This window comes from Lethenteron reissneri, chromosome 38 (assembly GCF_015708825.2).
Source record: "Lethenteron reissneri isolate LAM-NWPU_2019-01 chromosome 38, ASM1570882v1, whole genome shotgun sequence".
NCBI classification, from domain to species: Eukaryota; Metazoa; Chordata; class Hyperoartia; order Petromyzontiformes; family Petromyzontidae; genus Lethenteron; species Lethenteron reissneri.
In genome coordinates this window covers 6,727,944-6,755,833 of record NC_083816.1, presented here as the reverse complement: position 1 = coordinate 6,755,833, position 27,890 = coordinate 6,727,944, and the positions used below count along the sequence as shown (strand labels likewise).

Below are 27,890 nucleotides of genomic sequence, written 5' to 3'. Positions count from 1 at the left end.
ATTATTTAATTGTTATTATTTATTCTATCTACGTGACTTTACCGAAATACCCGAAGAATATTTTCTTTCTCTGTTCTGCATTGAATTCCTCCAGGGTTCCTCCCATACGATGTAACACACATGCAGGGTAGGGCTTAAATGTTTTGTTAACACTTTATATGGGGCTATCGTTTTAATTGAAAAAGATCAGATAATAATGATACACCGTGACGTGATAACAAAAGTATGTTGATAGCTTCAAAAAGTCAGAGAGCCTCCCACTTGTCAACGCGTGGCCTGGAATCTTCTCCAGATGGTCTCCAGAGCCCGGAAGAGTCACATTTTTCGTGGTTTTGATGCAAATTCTCAGAGGTGTTTACATTTTTTTAAGCATCCTGTACATGTGACAGAAAATGTGCTATGAAGAAGGGCTATTGCGAGAAACGTCATCAATTATACATGGTTTTTACCTTTGAAGGCCACAGTTTTATTAAGAAACTAAACCGGGCTCATGCGGGAAGCGGGACTTGTTGTGCAGGACACTTGAGGCCTAAGGAGGGTTGATGGAGCATGGTCGAGATGGAAGATGGAATGGCAGCCGTGGTGGTGGTGGTTGTGGTTGTCGTCATTCCGATGGATGTCGTCGCGATTGTGAGTGTGTAACAATGCAACCGATTCATGTTCTTGGTTCTTTCGGTAAAGTCACGTAGAAGGGAAGTAATAAAATAATAAAAACAAAACATAATAAAATAATTCTCACGACGTTTCGGCCACAACGCAAGCAGCCGTCCTCAGGTGAAAACCAGGTCCGTCGAGGCGACAGAGTCTGAATTAAACAGCACACGAGCTTGGAGCATATATATAAACTGGGCGCCTTGACAAAGGAATTTGCATATCAAGAGGAATTTAGCATATTTATGGGAAATATTTATGGGAAATGCAGGAATGTGATTAGTACTACATATGCATAAATATATGCTCCAAGCTCGTGTGCTGTTTCATTCAGACTCTGTCGCCTCGACGAACCTGGTTTTCACTTGAGGACGGATGCTTGCGTTGTGGCCGAAACGTCGTGAGAATTATTTTATTGTGTTTTATTTTTATTATTTTATTACTTCCCTTCTACGTGACTTTACCGAAAGAACCACGAAGATGAATCCCTGCAGTCACGAAAGCTTTAAATCGAAATGCAACCGATTGCCGGATCATGGTCAAATGCCCATTACATTACAGCAGGTATGCGTTGTCATAACATCGATTTTTCTACAGACGGTCGCGATGATATCCTTAATCAATACGTCGTGAACACAAGCAACACAAGCATTTTAAAATTGATGCTTAAATTACGAGGTGAGTACGTTAATACGCGTGTAAAACAAATAAAATAACACATCAGCTAATAATAGTTACTGACATCCTTATAACATAATACAACTGTCATTTAACAAATATCATAGAAACTAGCCGCCATAACACTATATATCATAGCTCAAGCCTAAATAAAAAAAACACACACGTTTGCCTTGTTTAGAACGTTAAACAAGATGCATACTCTTAGGTTTTTTCGGTAAAGTCACGTAGGCAAAAATAAATAAATAATAGAAATAATAATAGAAATAAAAGATGTATTATTTTATTTCTAAAATATTTATTATTTTATTTATATAATTATTTCCATTATTTTTATTTTATTATTTATTTTTACCTACGTGACTTTACCGAAAGCTTCACATCTACAAACAAAATACAGTCCCTGCCACAGTAGCGAGCTAGACTTTAACATTTCAAACAGTAGATAAAGAGGGGGTGGAGGGGGAGGAGGGGGAGGGTGGGGGGGTGAACGCGGCACGTGACTTCGACTGAACCCCCCCCTCACCCCCGCGGCCACACGACGCAAAGTCCCGCGAACTAAGCGGGGACCCCACTCCACGAACTTCCATCCGTCACTACAAGCATCCCTTAAGCCATGGGGTGGTTCTTCACCCGGGGTGCACGTGCACCAAAGGTCGCAAACGGGTTTTGATTCCTTACCCGTACCCGTACCCGGCCGCACCAGGGTCGCAAACGGGTACCCTTACCCGGCCGTACCCGTACCCGTACCCGGCCGGGTACGGGTAGGGTACGGGTATCGGGTACCTGATTGCGACCTCTGGAATGAAGCCATGTTGCAGGCGCGGGTGGGTTGATTCTAGGAACTTGAATTGTGAGAAGAGACGAGACGTTGGGAAATGAGTGACAAACAGGTGACTCACCAGTGACTCACGGACTACCCGTAACCCGTACCCGGCCGCACCAGGGTCGCAAACGGGTACCCGTACCCGGCCGGGTACGGGTAGCCGGGTATCGGGTACCCGGTTGCGACCTCTGACGTGCACCCCTTGGGGTTGCGAGATGCCCTTTACGGGGGTGCGAGACACGCTCAGATTTCTTTTTTAGAAGGTAAATCATCGAAACACAAATTAAGCAAGGGCACGTAAGTTCAACTACTTTGTTTCATCAAACCTACGTACTTATTAACGTTATATATTTTTTTACGATTGATACCCAAGGAGTGCAAGGGCTGCAATAAAGATTAAGAACCACTGCCCGAAGCCGCACTGATCGGGTGCTGTGCTAATCCTGCTGATGCTGCTGTTGCTGCTAGTCTTGCTGGCGCTGTTATTGCTGCTGCTGCTGCTACTGGCGGTGCTAGGGCTGTTCTAGTCCTGGTGGCGTTGTTATCGCTGCTACTGGTGGTGCTGCTGCTGTTTGTACTCTCCGTGCTGCTAGTGCTGCTAGTGCTGCTGCTCCTGGTGCTGCTAGTGCCGCTGCTGCCCCTTGTGCTGCTGCTAGTGCTGCTACTGGTGGTGCTGCTGCTGTTGGTACTCTCCGTGCTGCTAGTGCTGCTAGTGCTGCTGCTCCTGGTGCTGCTAGTGCCGCTGCTGTTGCTGTCCCTTGTGCTGCTGCTAGTGCTGCTACTGGTGGTGCTGCTGCTGTTGGTGCTGTCCGTGCTGCCGGTGCTGCTGGTGCTGCTGCTCTTGGTGCTGCTAGTGCTGCTACTGGTGGTGCTGCTGCTGTTGGTGCTGCCCGTGCTGCCGGTGCTGCTGGTGCTGCTGCTCCTGGTGCTACTAGTGCTGCTACTGGTGGTGCTGCTGCTGTTGGTGCTGCCCGTGCTGCTAGTTCTGCTGCTCCTGGTGCTACTAGTGCTGCTACTGGTGGTGCTGCGGCTGTTGGTGCTGTCCGTGCTGCTAGTGCTGCTAGTGCTGCTGCTCCTGGTGCTGCTAGTGCTGCTGCTGGCTCTGCTCGTGCTATTCTCATGCTACTGGCGCTGCGAGCGCTGCTGTTGGTGCTGCTGCCGGTAGGGACGCTGCTGCCACGAGGGGGCGCCCGCGTGCCCGCGTGCCCGCGTGCGTGCAAGCGTGCGCGTCACAGGCGCGCAAACGTGCACGTCACAGGCGCGTGTCCTGCATGAGGCCAGCGAGCGGGTCGTCTCCCGAGCTCACGTTGTCCAGCGGCACGACCCACGCGTCAACTCCCACCGAGGGGGACGCCACCACCCTGGCGGGCGTGGCCCGGCCGGGTGGGCGGAGCGGGGGGCCCGTGTCGCACCCCCACGCCTCGTCGGGCCAGCCGTCTGCCGCAGCCGCAGCAGCCGCCGCTGACGGGCCGCCCGCGATCGCCTCCATCGCCGGGTTGTCGTGGCAACCGCCGTTGCTGTTCCCGCCGTTGTCGTGGCAACCGTTCTCGTAGCAGGGGTTCTCGAGCACCTGGTGGTCGTTGTGGACGTACTGGCGCGGAGAGGTCGAGAGGGAGGGAGAGATGGTCAGGGTGCATCGGGCGTGGTCAATTTAATGACCTCTCACGATCCAGCGATGACTTTTGACTGACCGGGCGTTCTCGTTGGGTCACAATCACCTACAAATGTCGTGGACCTACTGCACTAGATTCCAATTGAGCTCCATGCCGCACTATTCGAAGTTACTGTTGCTTAATTCGCAAAGCACTCGTAGTTCAGTAATTGCCTCGACATTTGACCGATAAGCTGCAAAATTTCTACAATCCGTCCAGAAGTTTGAGGTCCTCAAACGTGGAAACATTCGCCGCCCATCGGCAAGATGCGATCAACATTGGCAACAAGGCATGGGCAATGTGTCTCGGCTGTAGTCGCGCAAAGTTCACTTCGTTTAACGGGGCGAGAACTCGAGAGAGAGCAGGATATAGTCATAAAATAGATATTTTTGGGGGGTTAGATCGCGTAAATATATAAATGTATCGTTAAAACTATCCACCACCCGACACAGCCAACTAGTTATGGTTGTCACGTAAACAGAACATGCGAATTCGTCACTAGTACAGCAACACCGGTGTGTTGGAGAGCCAAGCCACAACATTTACAATCGGAGTACGACGTTTCGCCTGTAATTACAACTAGCTTCATCAGGTGACAGCCAGAGTTGCGATCACATTTGGTCACATGTGCAAGAGCCATCGTTGCCCCCCTACTTGCAGACTAATGCGCCCAGGTCACTCTTGCAATTGAAAACTCGAATGTTTGTATGTTGAACTTCTTTCGCACCGTACGTAGCCAACTCGTGCAAATTGGAGGTGCGGGGGAAGGACAACAAACTCAACACAAAAAGGCAATAAAAAATGGGGTTGTCAATCTAGATGATGATTTAAACGTGCATAGCCCCCAGTGGCTTTCCAATATCGGACGGAAGAGCGTTCCAGACGGCCGCAGAAGAGCAGTGAGCATCTCTGGTCGATGGCCAGCCAGGACGCGATGGTGGTTTACTACTCAATGTTCGTGATCTCGTGTGGATTACACACAGTGGCAATCATCGTCGCCCTGGCCCCCCTCCCTCCCCTACTGTCACACAAACAAAGACAAAGATATTCTTAGGTTTTTTCGGTAAAGTCACGTAGTTAAAAATTTTTAATTAATAAAAGTAAAATAAAATAAAAATCACGACGTTTCGGAGGCAACACAAGCTTCCGTCTTCAGGTGGAACCGTCACAGCACGCTTGCTGTATCAAGTAAATGAGAGATTCCAAGAGATACTACCCCGTATATATAACCCGAACCAAACTGTTGGGGCAAGTGCTGTTAGCGAGCACCTATAAAGGCCGACACGGCACGCGCTCAGGGTCACACCCGTGCGCTATGAGACTCATCCTACTGGCACCCTTGGAAGTTGTCGCTCCGGTGAGATAAAGATAAGCAACCAAAAACTCGACGTTGGGGGAAGTGGCTGGGGTTACGACTGCGTGGTGTGGCCGCCACCGCCACCGCCGCTCACCCAGCTCTTGTTGCGCGTGCGCCGCTTGCTGTAGAGCAGCATTGCGGACACGAGCAGCACGAGGCACGAGCAGCCCACGGCGAGCAGCACGGTGCGCACGTTGTGACGCGGCCCGCCCGGACGCTCGGCACCCGCCGCCTGGTGGCCGCTGTCGGAGCTGTCGGGCTCGGTCACGGCCTGGGGAGGTGGGGGGGGACACAACGACAAAGACACGTGGATGAAGATCGCCCACGTGTTGTTCTAACAATCGAACAGTTGTTGTTAGTGAGGAGCAAACTGAGCGAAGGCCGGCACGGCGCACGAGGGGGTCGGTGGCCAGCACCACAAAGACAAAGATCCCCCGTATAGCCTTAACGGATTGTTTGGGGGCAAGTGTTGCCGGTGAGTAGCAACTGAGCGAAGGCCGGCACGGCGAATGGGGTGGGTGGTCAGCACCACGCCTGGTCGCCTTTGTCTCCCCAGTGGTGATGTTTACACACCGCATCAGGTACTAATTTGAGGCTAAGTCGACCTAGGGGAGGCCCACCACCCGTTCAGATAATCGCCACTGGTGTTGGCCGCGAGCGGGAATCAAACTCGGGTCGTCGGGTTCGTAGCGCAGCGCGCTAACCGTTGCGCCACCTGCTCCCCACCACTGCAGACATTTACGAATACATACAAACGTACAGTTCGCGTTGTTACTATTTCTACAATAGACCAAATCATACTTCTCACGTGAAATCTGGACGTGGACCTGGATTGATCGTGACTCATGATGATGAATGATGATGATGACCGGTAGATGTAACCGTTGCAATCCTCCACTCCTATAGCCCTGATTGATGTTGGAGCCCGCGCAAGAGATTTAGGCTGTGTTGACGTGAGAATGGACAGGGCAGGTCAAGGGTAGAGAAAACTTGCGTCAATAGCCCCCCCACACACATCGCCCAACACCCCGGAATTCAACTTGGTGCGTGGGTCATGCCCTATCGCAGCTGTTTACTTTAATAGTTATTTAAAGCGCACATTTTGGGTTTTTTCCCCCTTCTTCTTGTTAATACGTAAAGGAACACGTGTGTGTTTGTATAGCGTTAATTCCGGGCTAAATTTGTATAAATAAATGACACTGCTACATTCGTGAGGAGTTTAGTGTAAATCACGGATTGCCATTAAAACAGATTTTCTGACCAGATGACGCCTTTTGGCGTCATCTGGTCCAACACCATGAGAGACTAGGCTCTAAAGAAAGCTGTCTCGGGTGTGAACCAATCAATTTCAAGGACAGTGCATACATTATCAAAGTTGTGTTTTTTGTTTGCATTATGACTGCAGGTATTGTGGTCAATGCAAACATGACTCCTTGTAAAAAAGTGTCAGTTTTGTTGCCAGATAAAAGGGTAAAAAAACAATTATAACATATTTTGCTACTGGCAAATGAGGTTCCAATGGTGTAAAAATATTTTAATTACCAATGATGTTGGTCAGTCTTCATTGCAAGGCCCGCGGGCCACCGGTGGACCCTTTTAGCCTTTAGTGTGACCCCGACACTACACAAATAAAAAAAAATACTTCCCATCATTATAGTGCTGTCAAACCCCCAATGATGTCCAATGTGTGGTGCCTCTCACACTGATGTCCTATCGGCGAAAGTGCCCCCCCCCCCCACCGCCCCTCTGAAATTTAGTGAAGAACACTGCTCTACATGTGAAATTAAAATAACCAAGCAGACAGTATGCCGTCTCCTTTTCATCCACAATCCCTCCCTCCACTTGAGAAAGTTTAATCTTTATAATGTACACATCCCACCGGCCGCACGGCCTTCTGGGACTTACAATAATGATTGACTTCAGCAGCATTGGTTCAGCACAAGCAACACTTTGGTGGTTGTTGGGGTTCACAGTTGTGGGGGGCGGGTGTAAGAGTGGGGGGGGGGGGGTAATGGGGTTTGTGTGTGAGGGTGGGAGAGGTAAGAAGGGAGGGTTGGGTGCGGGGGGGGGGGCTTTCTCCGTGATGGAACGGAGGGGTACGGGGAACGCGAGGAATGTTCGGTGCATGCCACGTGCGTGTGTGCGTTACATCAGGCTGACGGGAACTGAGGATCCCGGTGGGCTTTACCTGATAAAATAAAGTAGTTTCGTTTATTTGGACGGAGACATTTTAGTGATTTGCTGACCTTTCCTCTACTTTGCACTCATATCTCCTGTCTGGTTTGTTGTCGTAACGTTCTGACCACGCCCCTACTGGATAGGTGTGAGAAAGAGCTGCATAGCTCATCGGATTCCTCAAGTCTAAATAAATATTCTTATTCTGACATAAATACGCGCCTCCTTCACGAGCCTGTTCCTGCAGATGAATACATCCTTTGTATTTCGTAGCTGTTGTTTTAACACATCCCATTGGCTGCACCGGCCTTCTTTTTTTGCCGGTGCATCATTTCAGCAGAATCTGTTCAATACAAACAAAAACAAATATCTCTGGACCGGTTTCAACATTCTCATCGGCAGAGGCAGGCTTTTTGGAACCAATGCTGGTGAATAACCAGATGTTCATACACAAGGAAGGACCCTGTCTTTTGTAGATTGGGAGGATCCTTCAGAGCGAGTGGCTGATGTAAATCCCAATGACGCTCTCGAAGGGCTAGAAAGCTGTAATTTGGCACGGATTTATAGCAGCAACACATTTCATTTATACTGCGCCAATAAAGTAACAAAAGTATCAGAACGTTGGGTTTTATTTTGGCCTAGGGCACCCCCTGATAGCAGCTGTCCTTGTAGTGGAGTTGGTTATTGTTGGTGTCAGTCTGTAACTACCCACTCCTCTCTCATTGGCATCATAAAATGATCACCATCATCATCAATACATTTAAACAATGCAACAATTATCATCCTTAAAAATTACACTCACCATCACTCACAATGATCATCATCGTCATCATCATTGTTTACAGTCAATTAGCAACAAGTTGAATAACAATATATTTAAACATGCCATCAGTACTTACACTGACACTCACTCAAGTACAAAATGTATTTATCATCATCACCACCACCACCATCATCATCATTGACGCTTCATCATCAATGTTGGTACTCACCATCACTTACTGACCAATGCCATTTTCACCATCATCATCATGATGTATTGTTACACTCACCATCATCATCATGAGTTAATCAACACAGCATCATCACATTAACATAATGCACTCATCATCTACATCATGGATGCATCCAGGTACCAATCATTAAACCGAGCTGATCACGCAGGACTTGCTATTGTAATCATTGTTACTCCTGTAGAGGATGTTCGGGACATCCTCACACACAACCACGGGTTAAGGGTCAGGGGTCATTGCCGTGCGCAGCAAACGCAATCCGACAATTGAGTGGAGGACACTCCGATCGGATTATTGCAGGGATGGATTGTAAACGGTCGGGGCACACCGAGAAGGCGATAGGCGGGGCAACTGGGTGAGGCGGGCGAAATAAAGTGGACGGGAGTCGGGTGAGCTCGGGGTTGGCTTTTGATGACGAGTGTAAGTGCGCGGTGTGAGTTGGCGTCGAGAAAAAAGACGCATCCTTGACCCGCTTCAAAGTCCTCCGCTTCATATTCGTAGGTTTTTTCGGTAAAGTCACGTAGGTAAAAAATTACAATTAATAAAAGTAAAATAAAATAAAAATCACGACGTTTCGATTGCAACACAAGCAATCATCATCAGGTATAAATGAAATAGCAACAAAAATTTTTATTTAAATTTTTTACCTACGTGACTTTACCGAAAAAAACCTAAGAATATGAATCCTTGCAGTCACGAAAGCTTCAAATCTAGAAGTCCTCCGCTTCACTTTACCTCGGTCTTGCTTGGGCGAGCAGTCGACGGTGGCGGAGTTATGCTGCCGTCGTCGATGCCACGATCGTCGACCGGCACTCCACCTTCACTCGCATCCTGTGTCGTCGCGGTCTTGGCAGTGGATGCGTCGAATCGATTATTCGTATTATTAGTATTGATATCACCACCAGCAGTGGTCACACTCGAACTCGCGGCTTCCGACGCCGAGGGCGGAGTCGTGTCAGTGCCGTTCACGGTGGCAGCGTCCCGAGACACGCCGGGAGTGGCGGATGGGAAGGTGGACGATGAGGGCGACGAGAAGGAGGAGGAGAGGGGCGACTTGGGGGTGACCGTGGAGGAATTGGCAGTCTGCAGCGTGATGCTCGCGTTGTTGGGTAACTCCGTCGCGTTCGTACTGGGGGAAGGGGTGATGTTGGCCTCATATGCGGGAGTGGTGGTGGTGTTCGTGGGGTTGGTGGTGTTGGTGTTCGTGGGGGTGGTGTTGGTGTTTGCGGGGGTGGTGGTGTTGGTGTTTGCGGGGGTGGTGGTGTTGGTGTTTGCAGGGGTGGATGCTGGGTTAGTTGCCGATGTGGCAACTGCGTTTGAAGAAGTGTTTTCTATTGCGGCTGGTGACGCCGCTGCCGCTGCTGCCGCTGCTGCTGATGTGGCTGATGAGGGTGGCGTTGATGATGGTTGTGTTGATGATAATGGGGTTGATAATGATGGTACTGTTGATGATGGTGATGATGCGACGTTGTTGTTTTTATTGAGAGTAGTTATTTGTTGTGTCGGCTGTGTGACGGTTGCCATCGATGGTGGTATGTGTGTCGTGGCGGGATTTGTTAGTAGACGAGATGTGCTGGCGGAGGGGTTGACTGCGTTCAACGTGGTCAAAACTGCAAGCAAAGAGAAACGAACAGACGCGGATTTTGAGAATCACACCGTCGCCCCGTTAAACAACGTCGGTATTCACATCACGTGGATGGCGATCTTGCTGCTGATGCTGTTTATGAAGCTACTCCTCATGCTGATGCTGATGATGAAGCTGATGATGAAGCTTCTGCTGCTGCGGCTGATGATGTTACGGCTGCTGATTATTCAGCTGCTGCTGTTGATGAAGTTACTGCTGCTGCTGTTGTTGCTGGTGCTGGCAATGCTGTTGAAGATGCTAGTGCTGATGATAGAACTACTGCTACTGCTGATCTTGAAGTTACATCTACTGCTGCTAATGATGATAAATTAAGCTACTTTCTGATACTACAACACTGCTGATGATGTTGCTACTAATGCTGCTGTTACTGATGATGAAGCCACTGCTGATGCTACTGAGAGGACGAGCGGGGACGGTAGTGACAGCAGCAGCCAGGGCGCGAGGAGCCGTCGCTATAGCAATAATTGCCCATGCTTCGCGGTCCTCTGTATATTAAGATGTTTCCAGCCGATGAATGCATGTTTACGCATCTGTGGTAGGAAACCGGAGCACCGGGAGAAAACCCCACGCGTGCAAGGGGGCAACACTCAATTCCATGCCTTCCAACTTCCTCCGATGAGATTAGTCCGCGCGTTCGTTCTATCGCCTTGTTGTTCTGGCGAGCCCTGGGGATGGCACCTCCTCGACGCCAACGGTAAGGGAGTCTAACAACATCTGCGAGTGATCCGCCAACGCTCGCTGCCTCCACAGCGCTGGATTACAGGCCACGTGCGCGGCCACCGCTCTCCGGCTCGTGATGAAGTTACTTTTACTTCCGATGCTGTCGATGATAATGAACTTACTGCTGCTGCTAATGCTGCTGCTGCTGATGGCGATGGGTAATCTGGTGGTAGTGATGCTGCTGGGTTGGTAACGGCGAACTAAGCACAATTGACAAGACGATAGCAATAACACCGAAATAGGTGACGTTTCGGGCAACGGCCCGTCTTCATGGTACATAAAAAAAACAAAGGATGTTGTCTCGTGACTGCGCAGCATACCCCCCGTCACCGTTGTCACATCGCTTGGATGGTCAGAATTTGCCGCAACCACCATCCACCATCCTGGCACGAGCGAACAAGACAATCAAGAGATTAGCAACCGCATTCTCCGGATAATAAGACGCACACCCGCACACTCCTACCACCACCCCCAGCCGCTTCCCACCCCTACCAACCTCTCCCTCCCTCCTACCTTCTCCTCCGCCGCCGCTTTTGTGTGTGAACGCCTTTTGTCGGGCGCAACTTATTTGTCCACCCGGTCAAAACCATTCCGGGGTGGTGCGTCTTACTTTCCGGAGGCGTCTGCCAACGAATAATAATTTACCGAGCATCGAAGGGCCGACGCGATTCTGCAAATTGCTTCGTCGACACAGATTTAGGATTTCACGCGGTTTCGGATTGCGCAACTTTCCGTGAGATCGTAGGGGCGGGTCCGTGGAGCCGCCGTACGTCGCGCCCATTACTCACGACCACACAACAAGGACAAAGTTCCCCCGTATAGCCTGCAACAGGCTTTTGGGGCAAGTGCTGTTAGCGAGCGCCTACCAAGGCCGGCGCGGTGCACGAGCGGGTGGGTTGGCCAGAGCCTGCGCCCCAAATGTTTAAACACCGCACCAGGTGCTCATTTGAGGCCGAGTCGACCTAGGGGAGCCCCAGGACCGGTTCAGATGATCGTCACTGGTGTTGGCTGTGAGCGGGAATCGAACTCGTTTTGTAGCGCACATACACCCACAGATAGACGCTGTCACAAATAGACACACAGAGACACACACCATCACGAAAACGCACGCATTAAAACACGCTAAGAATCGCACACGCGAACACACACACACCCTTGCACAATCGCATACAAATACTCTCCATGCCATGTAGCCTTTTGAGCAGACTGTATAGCTAGCGTCTGTGAAGGTCGACACGGCACACGATAGATAGACACGGACAGACACACACACATGTATCAGGATTGTTTCTCTGGCAGCTGATTGGCTGGTGTCACGGGGATGATTATAATGCAATCCCTAGCAACCACTGACGCATTCCTCTTTGAAAAGTGGCGTCGGCGCACACAGATACTCCGGACTTTGTAGCATGAATGTTCAGATTCTACACGAATCGCTGTCCTGGTAGTATTTACGCGGTTAATTTTGTTTTTTTCATGCCACTGGTGAACAGGATGAATGTTATAGTGAATGGGGTAATTGTTAAAGTGAAGAGCAACTGTTATAGTGAATGGGGTAACTATTATAATGAGTAGGGTAACGATTATAGTGAATAGGATAACTATTCTCCCTCTAATTAATTATTGGTCACGGTTCAATTGGTTGGCTCAATAAAATAAAAAAAATAGATTTTTCTTAAATAAGAAAAAAAAATCAACACATTCGTAAAACGCACTGTGGCCTTCAAAAGAAAAAAAAAGTATAACAGGCGACGTTTCGGGCAGTGACCCTTGTTCACGGCACATAAGGAGTCTAACAGACATTTTTAAGGCCACAGTATTACTAATGACGAGTGTGTAGAGTTGTTGTTAACTGTGGTTGTGCACCGCTTCCACCACCAAATAATGGAAACAACAAGCACCGTAGAACACGCCATCTGCGGTGTTGCTCTCGAGCCCTCGAGCGGCTCGTGGGTGTTGCCGCGATATAGATTCTTCACGATATGATACAATATGACACGACGATTATCGCGATATCAAATTTACGTAACTCCGCAAATGCATTTTGAACGCTTTGCATTGCGTCAAAACCTTTGCCCTGTTTCAATTCTAGAAGGCACAGCGATGTGACTTTGAACGCCCACGATGTGTACGTATGTTACGTTGAACTCGTTTCGCACCCCACGTACCCAACCGTGCTAATCGGAGGTGCCGGGGGTAAGGACAACAAACTAAACACACACACACAAAGTCAGCCTGCCCACAAATATTGTCACGAATGATGTGGTGCTGCTCCTGTTGCTGCTGCTGCTTTGTCGGTGGTGCCACAAGCACAATTAACAACGACAACCCCGACACACTCGTCATTAATAACACCGTGGCCTTCAGAGGAAACTGTAATAGTCGCGGTTTTAGTGGAATTGCCCTACCTTCAAGTGAACGTGTCTTCAATAAAGAACCCATCTCAAGAGAAGTACGTCAAGTCGTCCTTACACTTGTAACAATGCCCGTGAAACTGACCAAGTAAGGCCCCTTCTCGCTAATCCCTTTTCGGGGCCCTAGCTCGACGCAACATTTTATGATGCACCGCTCTGCTCGGGGTCTCTAGAAACACGGCCATGTATTGAACCCCAACACTCACTCAGGGCGTGAGAACACCGAGCCGACCTCTACTCTACACGGGGGGGGGTGGGGGGGTATCGGAGCGAAGATGTGAAACAATGCGCTGGGATCTCTGTGGGAGTGTCTATTATCATGGGGGAATTATACAATGGGTGTGGGAAGTAAAAAAAAAATGTTCCACCCGTTGTCACGATGTTAAATATCAACAAACGGTGACGCGGGGGCCCAGACACGTGTGACCACGTGCAGTACCACGTGCTCGCCCAATGATGTCAGTTGCACGTAGCACACACACACAGATTAGATACCATTTGCTAAAAAAATAACAATGGGAACATCTAATTCATTTCATAAACAAAACAAACGTTCTATTGAAGCCAAGGGTCTTGGAAAGTTTCGTTCCTTTTCGCCCATAGACTCCTGGGGACTGGGAGGGACCGGGGTTTATTATTCACGGGGTGGTGGTGATGATGGTAGTCGTGATGGTGATCATGGTATCGGTGGTGGGATGGCAGTGGTGATGGTGGTAGTGGTGATTGGTGATAATGACGGTGGCGATGGTGTGGAAGCTGATGATGGTAATGGTGGTGTGTTTGTAGGGCTGACAGTGGTGATGGTGGTGATGATAGTCGTGTTGATGATGGTGGTGATGGTGTCAGAGTTGATTATGCTGATCATGACAGTGGTGATGATGGCGATGATTGTGATTATGATGGTAATGATTACTGTGGTGGTGATGTTAGGGGTGATTGTGGTAATGGTTGGTCGTAGTGATGATGGTGGTAACGATGATGTTTGATGATGGTGGTGATAAAGTTTGATGCTGGTGATGATGATGGTGATGCTGGAAATGATGGTAGTGATGGTAGCGATGAGGATAGTGACAGTGGTGGCGATGATGACTATGGTGATGTTGCCAAGACCATAAATACGATGATGGTGAATCTAATACGAACGTTGTCGATGTCATTGATGACGATCAACAACATTTGTAATCCCTTACAGCTGCCGATTACGATGACGCTTATTCTACGATTATTGATATTGATACTGCAACTTATTATGATATTGATGACGCTTCTACTCGTGATGCTGCTGCAACTCATTTTGATGATACTTTGGTCAATGGCCCTGCGTTTAATGATAAACATGATTCTGCTGCTGCTGCTGATTATGCTAATAATAATAAAGCGACTGCTGTTGGTGTTGATTTTAGGTCCGCTGTTGGCTCTTGCTTACCGATTGTGATTACGCGACGGTGATCATCACCCAGAACTGTACCAGGGGATGTATTGCGACTCAATGCCCGATTCGCAAATACAAAGGATGGGGCATCATCGTCACTGCGACGATTCACTACTGACGCAACCCCCTGGCTCAACCACCTCGATGTACACATCACAGTTGTTGCTGCAAAGCAACATCAGCCACACACGGAAAAAGATGATGGTGCCAGGACTTCTGGCACCAACGTGGCAGAGTACCTATTATTGTGCATCTCTTGCTGCTGATGATCATCCTTAAACGACGAATAATTACCGCTTCTGGCGACGATGGTTTTGTTACTGCTGGTGATGACAATGACATAACTGCTGCTAATGATGATACTGCTGATGATGTTGCTGAACATCCTGCTGCTGCTGATGATGATTATGATGCTGCTGATGATGCTCCTGATGATACTGCTGCTGCTGATGCTGCTGATACCTCTCATGATGCTGCTGATGCCGCAGATGCTGCTATTGCTGATGATACGACTGATGCTGCTGCTGTTGATGTTGCTGCATGCTGATACCTCTACTTTTACTTCTGCTATTCCACACCCAGCAGCCCCCCCCCCCCATCGCCTCTGTTCTCTGCATGAGCCACAGGCGCACACGCGAAGTGGTGAAACGCACAAAGGCAGGAAGCGAGATCGGGCCGCCAGAGAAACATCAGAACGGGCCAGTTGAGCCACTCCAGACTCACAGCCACCGCCACGACCCCCCGTCTGCGAGCGAGAAGACGATCGAGGAGACACGACGCCGTGACCCGGCAGAGAGCTCGGACCCGTCAGCACCGGCGTTGTTGGTTTATTTTGAGACATTTCTGCACGGCAATCGACAATGGCATTGACGTTTGTGCCGGGCGTGGTGCTGGCCACCCACCCCCCTCTTGCCGGCTTTCATAGGTGCTCACTAACCGCACTTCCACGAGCAGCCTGCCAAGGCTATGCAGGGGGTTCTTTGTCTTTGTGTACGTGTGTGTGTGTGTTCGTGGGGAGCGGTGGCGCAGTGGTTAGCGCGCTGCGCTACGAACCCGGTGGCACGGGTTCGATTACGTCTCACGGCCACGAACACCAGTGACGATTATCTGAAGCGGCCCTGGGTTCCCCTAGGTCGACTCAGCCTCAAATGCGTACCTGGTGTGGTGTGTAATTATCGCCGATAGGGAGACAAAGGCGGCCGGGTGTGATGCTGGACACCCACCCCTCTCGTGTGCCGTGACGGCCTTCAGAGGTTCTTGCTAGCAGCACTTGCCCCAGCATTCTGTTAAGGCTACAGGGGGGATCTTCGCTTTTGCCCGATCTAAACTTATGATGTATATGCTGGTCTGAACTTACTCACATAGATGTGCAGAATATTTTGTTAACACATGTTTGACCTCTCCGACAAGCGAAGAATGTTATCAACGCCCCCCAGTCAACTTCTGTCGCTCAATAGGATTACCGCTCAATAGGATTTCCATTCCTCCTCCTCCTCTGCTGCCCCTATGGTCTAGATTTCTCTTCCTCTGCAACCAAGCTCCACTCATCACATTGACCGAGGGGGTTATCAGCCAATTTAGCGAGTGAGTTCTTACACGTGCGAAATAACCGCAGCATCTTGAGAAAATCCACGCGTGCAAGGGGGAAACACGATATCCCAAACAAACAGTACAGGTGTGGTTCCGCATTTTTTTTCTGTACTGCATTCTCCCGACCAAGCCAGGGTATGGGATTCGAACTCGGCTCACCGGGTTTGTTGTAGCCCAGTTCGCTGACCACTTCGCTACCGCACTCCCCACTTTACACACATGTCCGCCCACTAACATTCGAATAGAGTTCAATGCACAGGTTCACGTGGCTACACCCTGACTCATTGTAAGTTAAATCAAGAACCACGTCCCTTTCCCCCACCACCACCACCACCACCACCAAAAAAAAACCTCAACAGACACTGGTCAATAATTTCCTTCTAGACTTAACAGAGGTCACGGGCACGAACCCAGTCCAGAGAGGATAAACGCCCTAAGCCTAACCCTAACCCGGACGCGAACGCCCCAGTTCCACAGTGGAAGGATCTCCTATTGTTTCTCAAGGGCGGGGCGCCCATTGATGCTATTTCTGACCTCGTGGAAATTCGCCAGCGTCGTGCCCTCCAACGTGACTCGGTTGTGACTCGAAGGTGGGGTGGGAGTGGTGGGGGGGGGGGGTCTAAATTTAACACGAAAAAGGCTGGAACTGGGGAAACTACCGTGTCGTAATCTTTACCAATTCTAGATTTGAAGCTTTCGTGACTGCAAGGATTCGAGTACAGGGTGGTAAAGATTAATACTCTTAGTTTTTTCGGTAAAGTCACGTAGGTAAAAAATGAAATGAAATTAAAATGTATAAAATTATTTTTATTTTATTACCACCCTCGTTTGTTGTAGTACAGAGTTAGACTGATGGCCTTAATCTAAGTTGTCTTATGGTTGTTGTTGTTGTTGTTTGACTTGCATCCCACTGGGATTTTTGCACACAGCGTTGGTGTACGGTGTTTTTTTCTGCAATATTTTGCTGTCTTTTCTTGGATTTTCTGTTTGCACTTAGTCACATATTCACTTTAAGATGTTTTTTGTTCATGTTTTTGTTTTTTGTTTGTTGCGGTTGCACCCGATTCAAGAGCCGAATGGCTCACAGGGCTATACCTAATAAATGAACTTGAACTTGAACTACTCGCAATCCGAGAGAAGTTATCCGGTTTCCATCTCCCGGTGTGGCATTTGAAACGAATCCATCTCAACTGCGTCCTCCCAGAGGTAGCAACGTGGCACAACCGCCTCCACCGTGAGTCGATCATGCGGGGCAGTGCGCGTGCGGTGGTGCCAAGCGTGGGTAACGCTCGCCCTCTCCCAAGGCGTTTTGTCAGAGTGGAAGAGTAGGCCAACTGTCCACTGGAGGGGGCCCTCTCTCGCGGGGGGGGGGGGGGGGCAGGGGGAGCGAGGCCGGTGATGATGTAAGACTCTCGCGCAAGGTTTGAATTGCCGCACCGGGAGGTTGAAGAGGCGACATTTCTCGTTCGCAAAAAACACGGATGGCTTTAGCGTGGATTAAATCCAGTCTTGAAACTATATGTGTAGGACGACTGCCAGTTCTAACTTGTATACGACGTCATACGCATTGTGTGTGGGTGTGTGGTTTAAGAAAATATAACTCGGATGAAGAATTACATTACTTCACTTGTGTGTTTCGTATCAAGATATGTGTGGGTCGTAGTATCAGGTCAAACCCCGTCGCGACTGCAACTGGCGTCGTCACGAAGGAAAGTGCCGCTCAACTTGAGACAGCCGTGCGTCTCTTTGGTTCTTTCGGTAAAGTCACGTGGTTAGAAATAAAATAATACAAATCACGACCGCTTGTGTTGCGGTCAAAACGTCGTGATTTGTTTAATTTACTTTATTTCTACCTACGTGACTTTACCGAAAGAACCAAAGAGTGTGGATTCCAGCAGTCACGAAAGCTTCAAATCAAGATTACAGCCATGCGTGTTTGGCTTGCGAGCCGCACCTGCGATCCGGGTTCCTTTGGAGGCGATGGTTGGTGAATCACCTAAAGACGATGTGAAGGTCCCCTAATCCCGATCTTCGGGTTGCGAGGTGGCCAGGAGATGGGAAATCATCGTAATAATTTTTCTAGAAGTACATTTGCTAATTGCGCCGTTCTTACAGCGCAAGTCTATGGTCGCGATTCAGGGCTCTGCTGCTGTGCTTCAGAGACACAGCCTGCAGGAGTTTCAAAGCAGAGGGGGATGATGCTGCTGCTGCTGCTGTGCGTGTGATTCCCAATGCAGTACATCTGTGTGGTCATTTTTCGAATGTTCGCATATTTGGACCGTGACGCCGGCACGCCATGGCCTCCCCTTGCCAATGCCACCACAGGATCTTTAACGTCAAGCAGTCGGAGTGTACGTTATGGGTAACGGAGCCTCACGCTGTATACAGAACGTGATGATGATGACGACAGCGTATGTACGTTGAACTTCTTTCGCACCGTACGTAGCCACCCGCGCGAATGGAAGGTGCGGAGAAAGGACACCAAAGTTAAACAACGAAAAGCAGTTGGAAAGAAATGTGTGGCCCAAGTGCTTAGCTCCAGTGGCTGCCTCATATCGGAAGGACAAAGCGTTGCCTTGTTGACAATGGAGAGGTTATCGTCTGAATTCAGTGAAATAATTCAGATCAATAAAGGCTGAGATGTCATCATGGTCAATGCCACTGATGCCCCCGCACAAGACGATTACCATAGTCGAAGAAACGTAAACATCGAGTACACAGCAAGGGGACATCGATGAACAGATGTCGGTTGTTAAGGTCATGAGCACACTCATTGATTCGCATGTGTCGCAATGAATACGTGTTTTACTCTACGTGTTGTATGTAAGCAGTTCACGCTACGCCCGTAGCCACAAGAGGCCGATATAGTCCACCACCGTTAAGCATGATCTGGCTATTGAATCACAATCGCGATCCATTCATCCATTGCGGTGGATGGGTCTCTCACTCGGGGGGAGAGGCAGAAATTGCTGCGCAAGATTTTCGAATGGATTCACCATCCCGTGGCACGATGACTTCATCACATTTTTACTAAGCGTCAAACAAGATAGATACGTAAAACACCCATATCCCAGTCCTAAATAAATCAATAAATGAGACAACGAAATTAGTAAGTAATGGTAGGAGGGGATATTGCATACGCATGGATTCCGTAACGCTGTTCAGTATGTTGTTTTAATCAGCAGCACGGACAGCTGAAACAAAGCGTGTCAGAGAAAAACGCGTTTTAATATTGACAAATTATCATTTTTGCTCTGCTGTGTGTGCGTGTGTCTCCCAAGTTGTGGGCAACGTGTCAGGTTTTCTCTCGGGCACTGGTTCTTAACCTGGGATGCCCTTTCTGAGAACCGAAGGGGTTGCAGGCTGCAGTAAAGGTTAAACACCACTGCTCTAGGATGAGTCCCTACTAGCAACGCTACTTTACACTCCAGGTTCATTCACATCGGGCCGCCTTAATGAAGGCTATCGTGACTCCCCAGTGCACACGGACAGACGGGCGAACAGACAAAGCTGATGCATTTACCGCGTTCAAGCTGAGTCGGAAAGCGTAAAAAAAAAAACTAGCGGTATTTTTCTGAACATATCAATGAGTGGAATTCCTTGCAACCTCGGACAATCTAAAAAGGAGTGCAGCATTGCGATATGAGTTTTATTTTCGTAAGATGCAAGAATGCTTACACAGAGCAGATTTAGATTGCAGGTTTCGTATCTCCTGGGGCCCCTTCAGACCTCCGGCGAAGAGTTAAAACATTAAGACAGAGAAAAAAATGCGAACACACGGACACTGAACAAAGATTAGCCCAATCATTTCCGACATAGCACGAGAAACGCGAGATGCATTGCAGACCTGTTGAGGCAACCGATAACGCGTAGGACAGATTAGAGTTACAATTTAAAAGAACAAAAAAAAACGCACAAAGATTACCCCAAGTATCTATGGAACCCCTTTAACCAGTTTCAAGATGATGAACCTTTCTGGCAAAAAAGCAGCCCCATAAATGCAACTGCCTAACCCGAGCTATTAATGCTCTGTCGTTTGATTGCTAACTACGTGACTTTACCGAAAGAACCAAAGAGTGTTGATTCCTGCAGTCACGAAAGCTTCAAATCAAGATTACAGCCGTGCGTGTTTGGCTTGCGAGCCGCACCTGCGATCCGGGTTCCTTTGGAGGCGAGGGTTGTTGGATCACCTTTGGACAGCCTCTGGTCTTGAGCAATGCGTGAGACAAATCCATGGAGGAGGCTCTCTCTGGCCTAGGCCAATGTAGTTTCAAGAACAATGCAAACATGATCAAAGCATATTTGGTTGTATGATTTTTTTTTTTACCACAAGCACGTGTGGTTAATGCAGACGTAATAATGCCTTACACGAGGTGGCGGGGTAGGAGGGACGGTGGTGAGATGGAGGGCGAGTTGTTAAGTACTTCGCCTGGTCTACATGCGGTTGTGGGATCCATTGCGGCATTGACGCCTGCTGCTGTATATTTGGAGTTTGCATGTCTCTCTCTCTCTCCCCGTGGTCGCGTGGGTTTTTTTCCCCGAGTCATCTGATGTTTATTTCCACGTGATGATGATCGGCCACTTCGTTGAGCTATCATTTGTGGCCAGGTCGCTTCTGAAAAAGAGCTGCAACGCTCAGTGGGCCTTAGCTGGTAAAATAAAAAAAAATAGTTTCATAGTTTAGTTTAATTGGTGTCTGTTTGGCGATTTGACATCTTAACACCCGTGCCATCACCTCTGCAAGCTTTATATCTTTCTGGGACAAGGGCTGTAAGCGAGTACATATGAAGGCAACCACAGCACACATGCGCGTAGTGCGATCAACGCGACGCCCGACCGCCTTTGTCTCTCCGGCGCTGACGTTTACACACACACACAGCCTGAACAGGAACGGTTCAGTCTCGTGACTCGCCACTGATGTTAGCCGTTGGCGTGGAATCGAACCCCGCGCGTCAGATGTATGGTACACGCGCACATTGACCACGACGACACCGCCCTTCAGATTACGACGACGTCACGACAGCGTATGTGCCAGGCTAGGTGCATGTTGAGGCCACGGTAATAGTCGAGAGCTTGCTGCCGCCAGGAGGTGACGGGAAAGACCCAGGTGCTGTGGGCTGACTGATGTGCCAGGCTAGGTGCAGGAGGTTACGGGACAGACCCAGGGGCCATGGTTGACTGACTGAGACGTGTCGATTTAAAGCTTTCGTGACTGCAGGGATTCATCTTCTTGGTTCTTTCGGTAAAGTCACGTAGAAGGGAAATAATACAATAATAAAAATAAAGCATAATAAAATAATTCTCACGACGTTTCGGCCACAACGCAAGCAGCCATCCTCAGGTGAAGAACAGGTTTGTCGGAAAGACAGCGTCTGAATGACGTCTGAATGACGCTGCCTTTCCGACAGACCTGTTCTTCACCTGAGGACGGCTGCTTGCGTTGTGGCCGAAACGTCGTGAGAATTATTTTATTATGCTTTATTTTTTATTATTGTATTATTTCCCTTCTACGTGACTTTACCGAAAGAACCAAGAATATGACTGAGACGTCTTGGAGAAGCGCCACTTGCGCTCTCCACTGTGACTAACTTCTCGCGTTGTAGCCGCCCGGCGCCCTTGCTCGTTGTTGTGAGCATCGCTCCTCCGCCCGTTGTTGGAGGGCGATTGTCCGGTGAGTCACGCACGCATATCCATACATACACACAGGCACGCAGATACATACATTAAAAGACAAACACCCCCCGTATAGCCTTAACAGACTGTTGGGGCAAGTGCTGTTAGCGTGCACCTATGAAGGCCAGCACGGCACACGAGGGGGTGGGCGGCCAGCACAACACCCGGCCGCCTTTGTCTCCCTAGTGGCGATGTTTACACACCGCATTAGGTACTCATTGAGGCCGAATCGACCTAGGGGCAGGCCCAGGACCGGTTCAAATAATCGTCACTGGGGTTAGCCGTGAGCGGGAATCGAACTCGGGTCGTCGGGTTCGTAGCGCAGCGTAGCGCTAACCGCCACACCACCGCTCCCCATGCACACACGTGACACATTCGTGGCGTGTGTGGCACGTGGGCACAGTGGCTTGCGCGCCGCGCTACGAAAAAAACCTGCCACCTGAGTTCGACTCCCGGATTGATGAGAGGATGAAGAGAGATGACGTCCACGTCGGCGGTGGCAAGCGGCACCCAGCCGACCAAGCATGACCCCCGTCTCCTCCCTTACTCAGGTCGACTCAGCCAGATGAGTCAGAATCGTTGGGTAGAAAGTTTATACAGCCGACTAAGAGAGAGACGTGGGGGGGGGGGCAGGGGGGGGGGTGAGAGAGAGCTAAGCGGAATGCGTGTCTCACTCACATCCGCTCATTCTTAGAGACTCCGGCTCGCGTTAGCAGAGAAAGAACGGAAGAGCCGAAGGGTGGAACCCCCTGCCGTGTCCCGTTAGAAGTGACGCGGCCCTGCGGCAGCGCCTTCGCCGCTTGTTCCAGCAGGGGTGTGGTCACGGTTCGCATCAAGCTGCCTCCCCGGTTAATCCTGCGTCGCGTGTATTAACCGTAACACTTTGACAATGTACGCGCGTCGTCTGCTGCACACCGATGCTGTCACGTGATTATTTTTTAAGTGGTAAGCCATTGCGTCACCGGTTCCGGCGTCGCGGTCGAAATTTGCCACGTGTTCAATAATACCCGTTTATAACTCAATCGGGATTATACATAGAGCACAAGCTGCAACAAATACAATAAAAACGTGGCAGGATCCTCTGGTCAAACGAGCGTCATCATGAAAATAAATATAATAAAAAATAATCACAATGTACGTCTCTGTAAAGTTCCGTTGGCCAATTCACTGCTGGAGGAAGACCTCCCCACGGCGTGCCGGAGGTCGCGGGGGTTATTGGACCTTGCTTCACACGATACTCATCACAATTGTCCCCTATTTTACGCAGGAAAGTCTCGTTGAGTCTGTTTTGCCAGTGCCGATATCTGCTGTTAAGTTCAGAGTGTGTGTGTGTGATGCGATAGCGTGCGGTGGCATCACGGTTAGCGCGCAGAGCTACGAACCTGGCGACCCGTGTTCGATTCCCGCTCACGGGCGACACCAGTGACGATTATCTTAACCGGTCCTGGTCCTCCCCTAGGTCGACTCAGCCTCAAATGAGGACCTAGTTGCGGTGTGTCAAAACTTCGCCGCTCGAGGATTAAGGTGGCCGGGCGTGGTGCTGGCCACCCACCCCCCTCGTGTTGCGTTCCGGGCTTCATAGGAGCTCGCTCACAGCACTTCACTCAGTAGCGTGTTAAGGCTATACGGGGGATATTTGTCTTTATATAGATATGTGTGTACTGGGGAGTTGTAGTGCAGTGGTTAGCGCACTTAGCCACGAACCTGCCGACACAATTTTCGATTCTTGCTCACGACCAAAAATAACAGTGGCGAATATTTGAACCGTTTCTGGACCTTCCCTAGGTCGGTTCAGCCTCAAATGAATACCTGGTGAGGTGTGTAAAACATGAGCACTGGGGCGTGCCACTGGGCACCCACCCTCTCGTGTAGACATTCCGGCCTTCATAGGTGCTACTCACTAACACTATGTGCCCCAACAGTCTGTTAAAGGCTATGCAGGAGATATTTGTCTTTGTATATGTGTACAGGAGTGTATTCTGTAATGTATGACTATGCCCGGACCAAAAAAAAATCATCCCACGAGAGGAAAACACTCCAAAAGTTCTCTCGAACCAACTTGCAATATTGTCAACTTTCACCAAATGACCACCTCGTAGCCAAGGTGTGGGGGGGGGGGGGGTTGGATCGGGGGGGGGGGTGTCTTGGGAATTTCGCAGATGCCTATGTGATCCACCAAGCCTCGCCTGTCGAGTGCTGTCAAACAAAGTTTAGCCGCAGCCAAAACGCAACCAAAAGAATTGTAGGTCAAGATAAAGAAGTCGTCATTGTCAACGAAGTTGATACCACCACCAAGATTCATGGCTAACGCCTCCAGCCCTTGTGCGAGACGCTGCAGTTGCCGCGCAGCAGAGACACACAAGACGTGACTCACCCATTCGTCAGTAGCACTGCGTGGCCTTAAAAAGGGGGACAAATATAGACTAGACGACGTTTCGGGCAACGGTCCTTCTGCATAGCACACGCGTAGAGAAGCCAGAGAGACGGGGTGGATAACAAGAGTCGGAGACTGCACATGGCTAGACCATGGGGACCTGCCGGTTCTGTGCGCCACTGCCAACGCAGAGGTCACCGAATCACGCGTCGGGTTAAAGACACGCGGGCCCTCCCAGGTGAGGAGCGATCTGATGGTCTGTGACGGACAAATCTGCCTGGAGGCATTTTTGTAAAGACACCGGGGCACAAATCGCCGTGCGATCTCATTGGTCTATTTTGGGCTGGGTCCAAAAAATATAGAAAAAAAACAACCAACCCACAAATGGGCTGGTGAGGAAGAATCTTTTATCTTGATTTGAAGCTTTCGTGACTGCAGGAATCCATACTTGTTGGTTCTTTCAGTAAAGTCCCGTAGGTATAACATAAAATAAAATATTTTAACATAAAATAAAATAAGATATTTTAACATAAAATAAAATATTTTAACATAAAATAAAATATTTTAATATAAAATAAAATATTTTAACGTAAAATAAAATATTGTATACCTACGTGACTTTACCGAAAGAACCAAAGAGTATGAATAATCTTTGGGTGCTGCCGAATATGGGAACTTTAATGCCAACTGAAAGCGTAAATAAGCAATATTTTTTTTACTCTGACCACCTTTGAAATTTCCCCACACAGACCGACCCTCCGAACGGACCGGCCCTACCGGGCATTTGTCTGCTGCCCCATGGCCAGCCCGGGCCTGCTGATGGTCATTCCTCTAACGACGCAAGCGTGGCGGCTATGCCCGCCTAGGGCCCCCAACGCCATGGAGGTAAAGGGTTGGTGAATCACGAGGGGACGGGGTGATGGTGGGGGGGTGGGGACATTGACGAAACTCTCCCAGGCCAACGAGGCTGCCAGGTGATGGCTGGTAGTTGTACCGCGGTACAGAAAGTAGGTTCGTGAACCCGTCTGTGTGTAACTTTGAGCGTTACCATTTCGAAAGCGTGGCGGGGTTCCTCTCGGTACACACCAGTTCAACATCATTGGAACACCAAAAAAACAACTCCCCCGTCCTAATAATGAATGGCGTTGTATTGAGTATGAGTGTCTGATTTGTTCGAAGGAGAATGATCCCGTTTAGCCAGCTGCTCGGCTATTCTACACGCGGGGAGATTATTGGTGCTGCGTCAGCACAACAGCAGCAGCACAGCAAAGACAGAAACGTGGGTATTGCAGAGAAGGAGAACACGGCACGGTGCTCAAAGACTAACTAACAAGGGAGGCACACGCGCGCGTCGAAGCACACATAATAACGAGGGCAAAAGGCGTCGGAAGAAGTTCGTTAGAGGTGAAGGTAAGATCTCAAATTTTGGTACGACGGTGACGAAATGCGCACCCGAATCGAAAAAGACAAAGTGCAAATTTGTGGGAGCAAGAGGCGAACGAAAATAGGTGGGCACAGGTAGCACGTCAACGCTGTGTGTTGGTTTTTAATAGAAAAATAAAGAGGGGGGTGTGAACGGATCTGTCGAAGGGACCATTGGTTTTCATTGGAAGGGCCGCGGGTCACTGGCGGCCCTTGGTGGCCTTCAGTGCGGCCCTGACGTGCGGAACTCCCGACCAGTAGACAAATGTGAAAACACCCCCCCCCCCCCATCATCATCATCGTGGTACTGCTGCTGTCAAACCCCCAGCGGTTTCAAATGTGTGGAGGCCCTCGCACTCACGATGTCTTATCGGCGAAAGTGCCCCCCGCCCCCTCTGAAAATTAGTGAAGAACACTGCCTTTAACGTTGCCTATTATGCGTGTATTTCAATTTAAGGCCACGGTATTGTTGACGAGTGTGTCGAGTGTTTGTTGTTGTTGTTGGTTGTTTGAGCTTGTGCACCGCTGCCAACGCAGCAGCATCACTAAATCGTTGATCACAACAAGAATGCAATTGGCCAAACATTGCGATGCAGAAACCTCCTGGAAAAAAAAAGAAACTGTCTCGAGACTCAGTTAAGCTTCTCTGGATAAACACATTCGATTTTTATTTATTTATTATGAAAATCATAATAATAATGTACAGCCTTTCGTCAATCCAACTGCTGGGTGAAGGCCTCTCCCACGCCATGGGTGTTGTTTGACCATTCTTCACACCACGCTCACCACCACTCGCGCAAGCCGTGGCCGACGAGTTCGCCGTGGGGCTCACCGGGTTCATAGCGCGAGTGCGCTAACCGCTGCGCCACCGCTCCCCAACCCCCCCAACCCCCCCGTAATTACTTTTTCTCCGGAACGGAAACATGTGACGCGCTTCTACCGATGTTCGCAGGGCGTGCGCGCGGAGATGCTCATCTGCTACTGACAGGTGCGTTGGCGTCACAATGGTACGAGGCTGACCCGCATTGACTAAGGGGGGGTCCTGTGAATTATAACGACGTCGATGAGCTCAAGGGGTAGCGGTGACGAACATCGAACAAGGGACTTGGTCAGTTGCGAATCCGCCGTTATGAACGCGCAGCTTTGTAATAGACACAAAGACAGACCCGTGAAGCCTTACGTTAACCGCTGCTTGCATGCACGGTGAGCGAACACCTATTAAGACCGGTGTGGCAGACACCACGCCCGGCCGCCTTTGTCTCCCCAGTGGTAATGTTCACACCACACCGCGCCAGCCACTCGTTCACGTAAGCGCATCGATGTTTGGTTGCCGGTTGACGTTGCGCAGTGAGCTAATCACCGTACTACCGCTCCCCACTACACAATCATGAAAAGACAAAGATTCCCCGTATAGCCATAACCGACTTTTGGGGCAAGTGTCTTGAGCGAGCACTAGTCCTTGAGCACCATGCGTGGACAGAACAACGCCCGGTCGCCTTTGTCTCCCCAGTGGCGATGTATACACAACACACCAGGTACTCATTTGAGGCTGAGTCGACCTAGGGGAGGCCCAGGACCGGTTCAGATAATCGTCACCGGTGTTGACCGTGAGCGGGTATCTGACTCGGATCGCAGGGTTCGAAGTGCAGCGCGCTAACCACTGCTCCACCGCACCCACATACACACACACACATAGACGTACACACGCAGCAGCAGCAATTCGTTACTAAGTTGCGACGACTTCCCTGCACGCTTGTGCCAGGCTAGGTGCACATTACACGAACGCCGCGCACACGTTGCTTTTCCGATGGGCACGGTTGGCTACGTACGGTGCGAAAGAAGTTCAACATACGTGCGTCACTCACCTGTAAGCAGCAGGAAACTCCCCAACCACCGCATGGCCGTCTTCTGTAACCTGCACTCGAATCCACTCTTAAAAATGAAACCTAAATAAGGCTTCGTATAATATCAGTAAAAAATAATGAACTTCATAAAACACCAATTACAGGCGTTATCGTTAACGTATTCACAAAAAAATGGAAAGTTAAGCTAATTTAATTATGGCCAATGAATTGTTCAACTTATGACATCGATGGCGATGGAAGGCTATCATCTGTGGAGGTCTTGAAGACTGAGACGCTTTGCTTCCTGCTTTGAAATGATTTCGCAACTGCTGATGCTACTTTTGCTGATGCTGCTTCTGCTACTGATGCCACTGCTGCTGCTGCTACTGCTGCTGATGCTACAGCTGCTGTTGCAGAGGGGAGA

General features: G+C 49.5%; 1 protein-coding gene across 2 annotated transcripts; it reads right to left on the bottom strand.

Moving 5' to 3' along the window:
* Nucleotides 1-1,034: 1,034 nt before the first annotated feature.
* On the bottom strand, nt 1,035-27,890 carry LOC133351618 (mucin-2-like). 2 transcript variants are annotated; one of them, XM_061566946.1, is made up of 5 exons: nt 27,488-27,890; nt 11,038-11,100; nt 9,088-9,962; nt 5,259-5,435; nt 1,035-3,746 (listed from the first exon to the last, which is right to left on the bottom strand). In XM_061566946.1, the coding sequence occupies exons 1-5, from the start codon at nt 27,519-27,521 to the stop codon at nt 3,408-3,410; spliced, it is 1,488 nt and encodes a 495-aa protein (XP_061422930.1). In that variant the 5' UTR covers nt 27,522-27,890; the 3' UTR covers nt 1,035-3,407. The 2 variants fall into 2 exon arrangements, with proteins under 2 accessions (XP_061422930.1, XP_061422931.1); XM_061566947.1 differs by lacking the exon at nt 11,038-11,100.

Bases quoted from the DNA above. Each gene is read 5' to 3' on its own strand.
- LOC133351618 (XM_061566946.1), bottom strand. From the start codon at position 27,521: ATGCGGTGGTTGGGGAGTTTCCTGCTGCTTACAG. The intron at 9,963-11,037 runs GTATGCTGCGCA...CTTTGCTTGCAG, and splicing joins TGTGACAACGGTGACGGGGG to TTTTGACCACGTTGAACGCA. The intron at 5,436-9,087 runs GTAAAGTGAAGC...CCACCTCCCCAG, and splicing joins CTCGCCCAAGCAAGACCGAG to GCCGTGACCGAGCCCGACAG.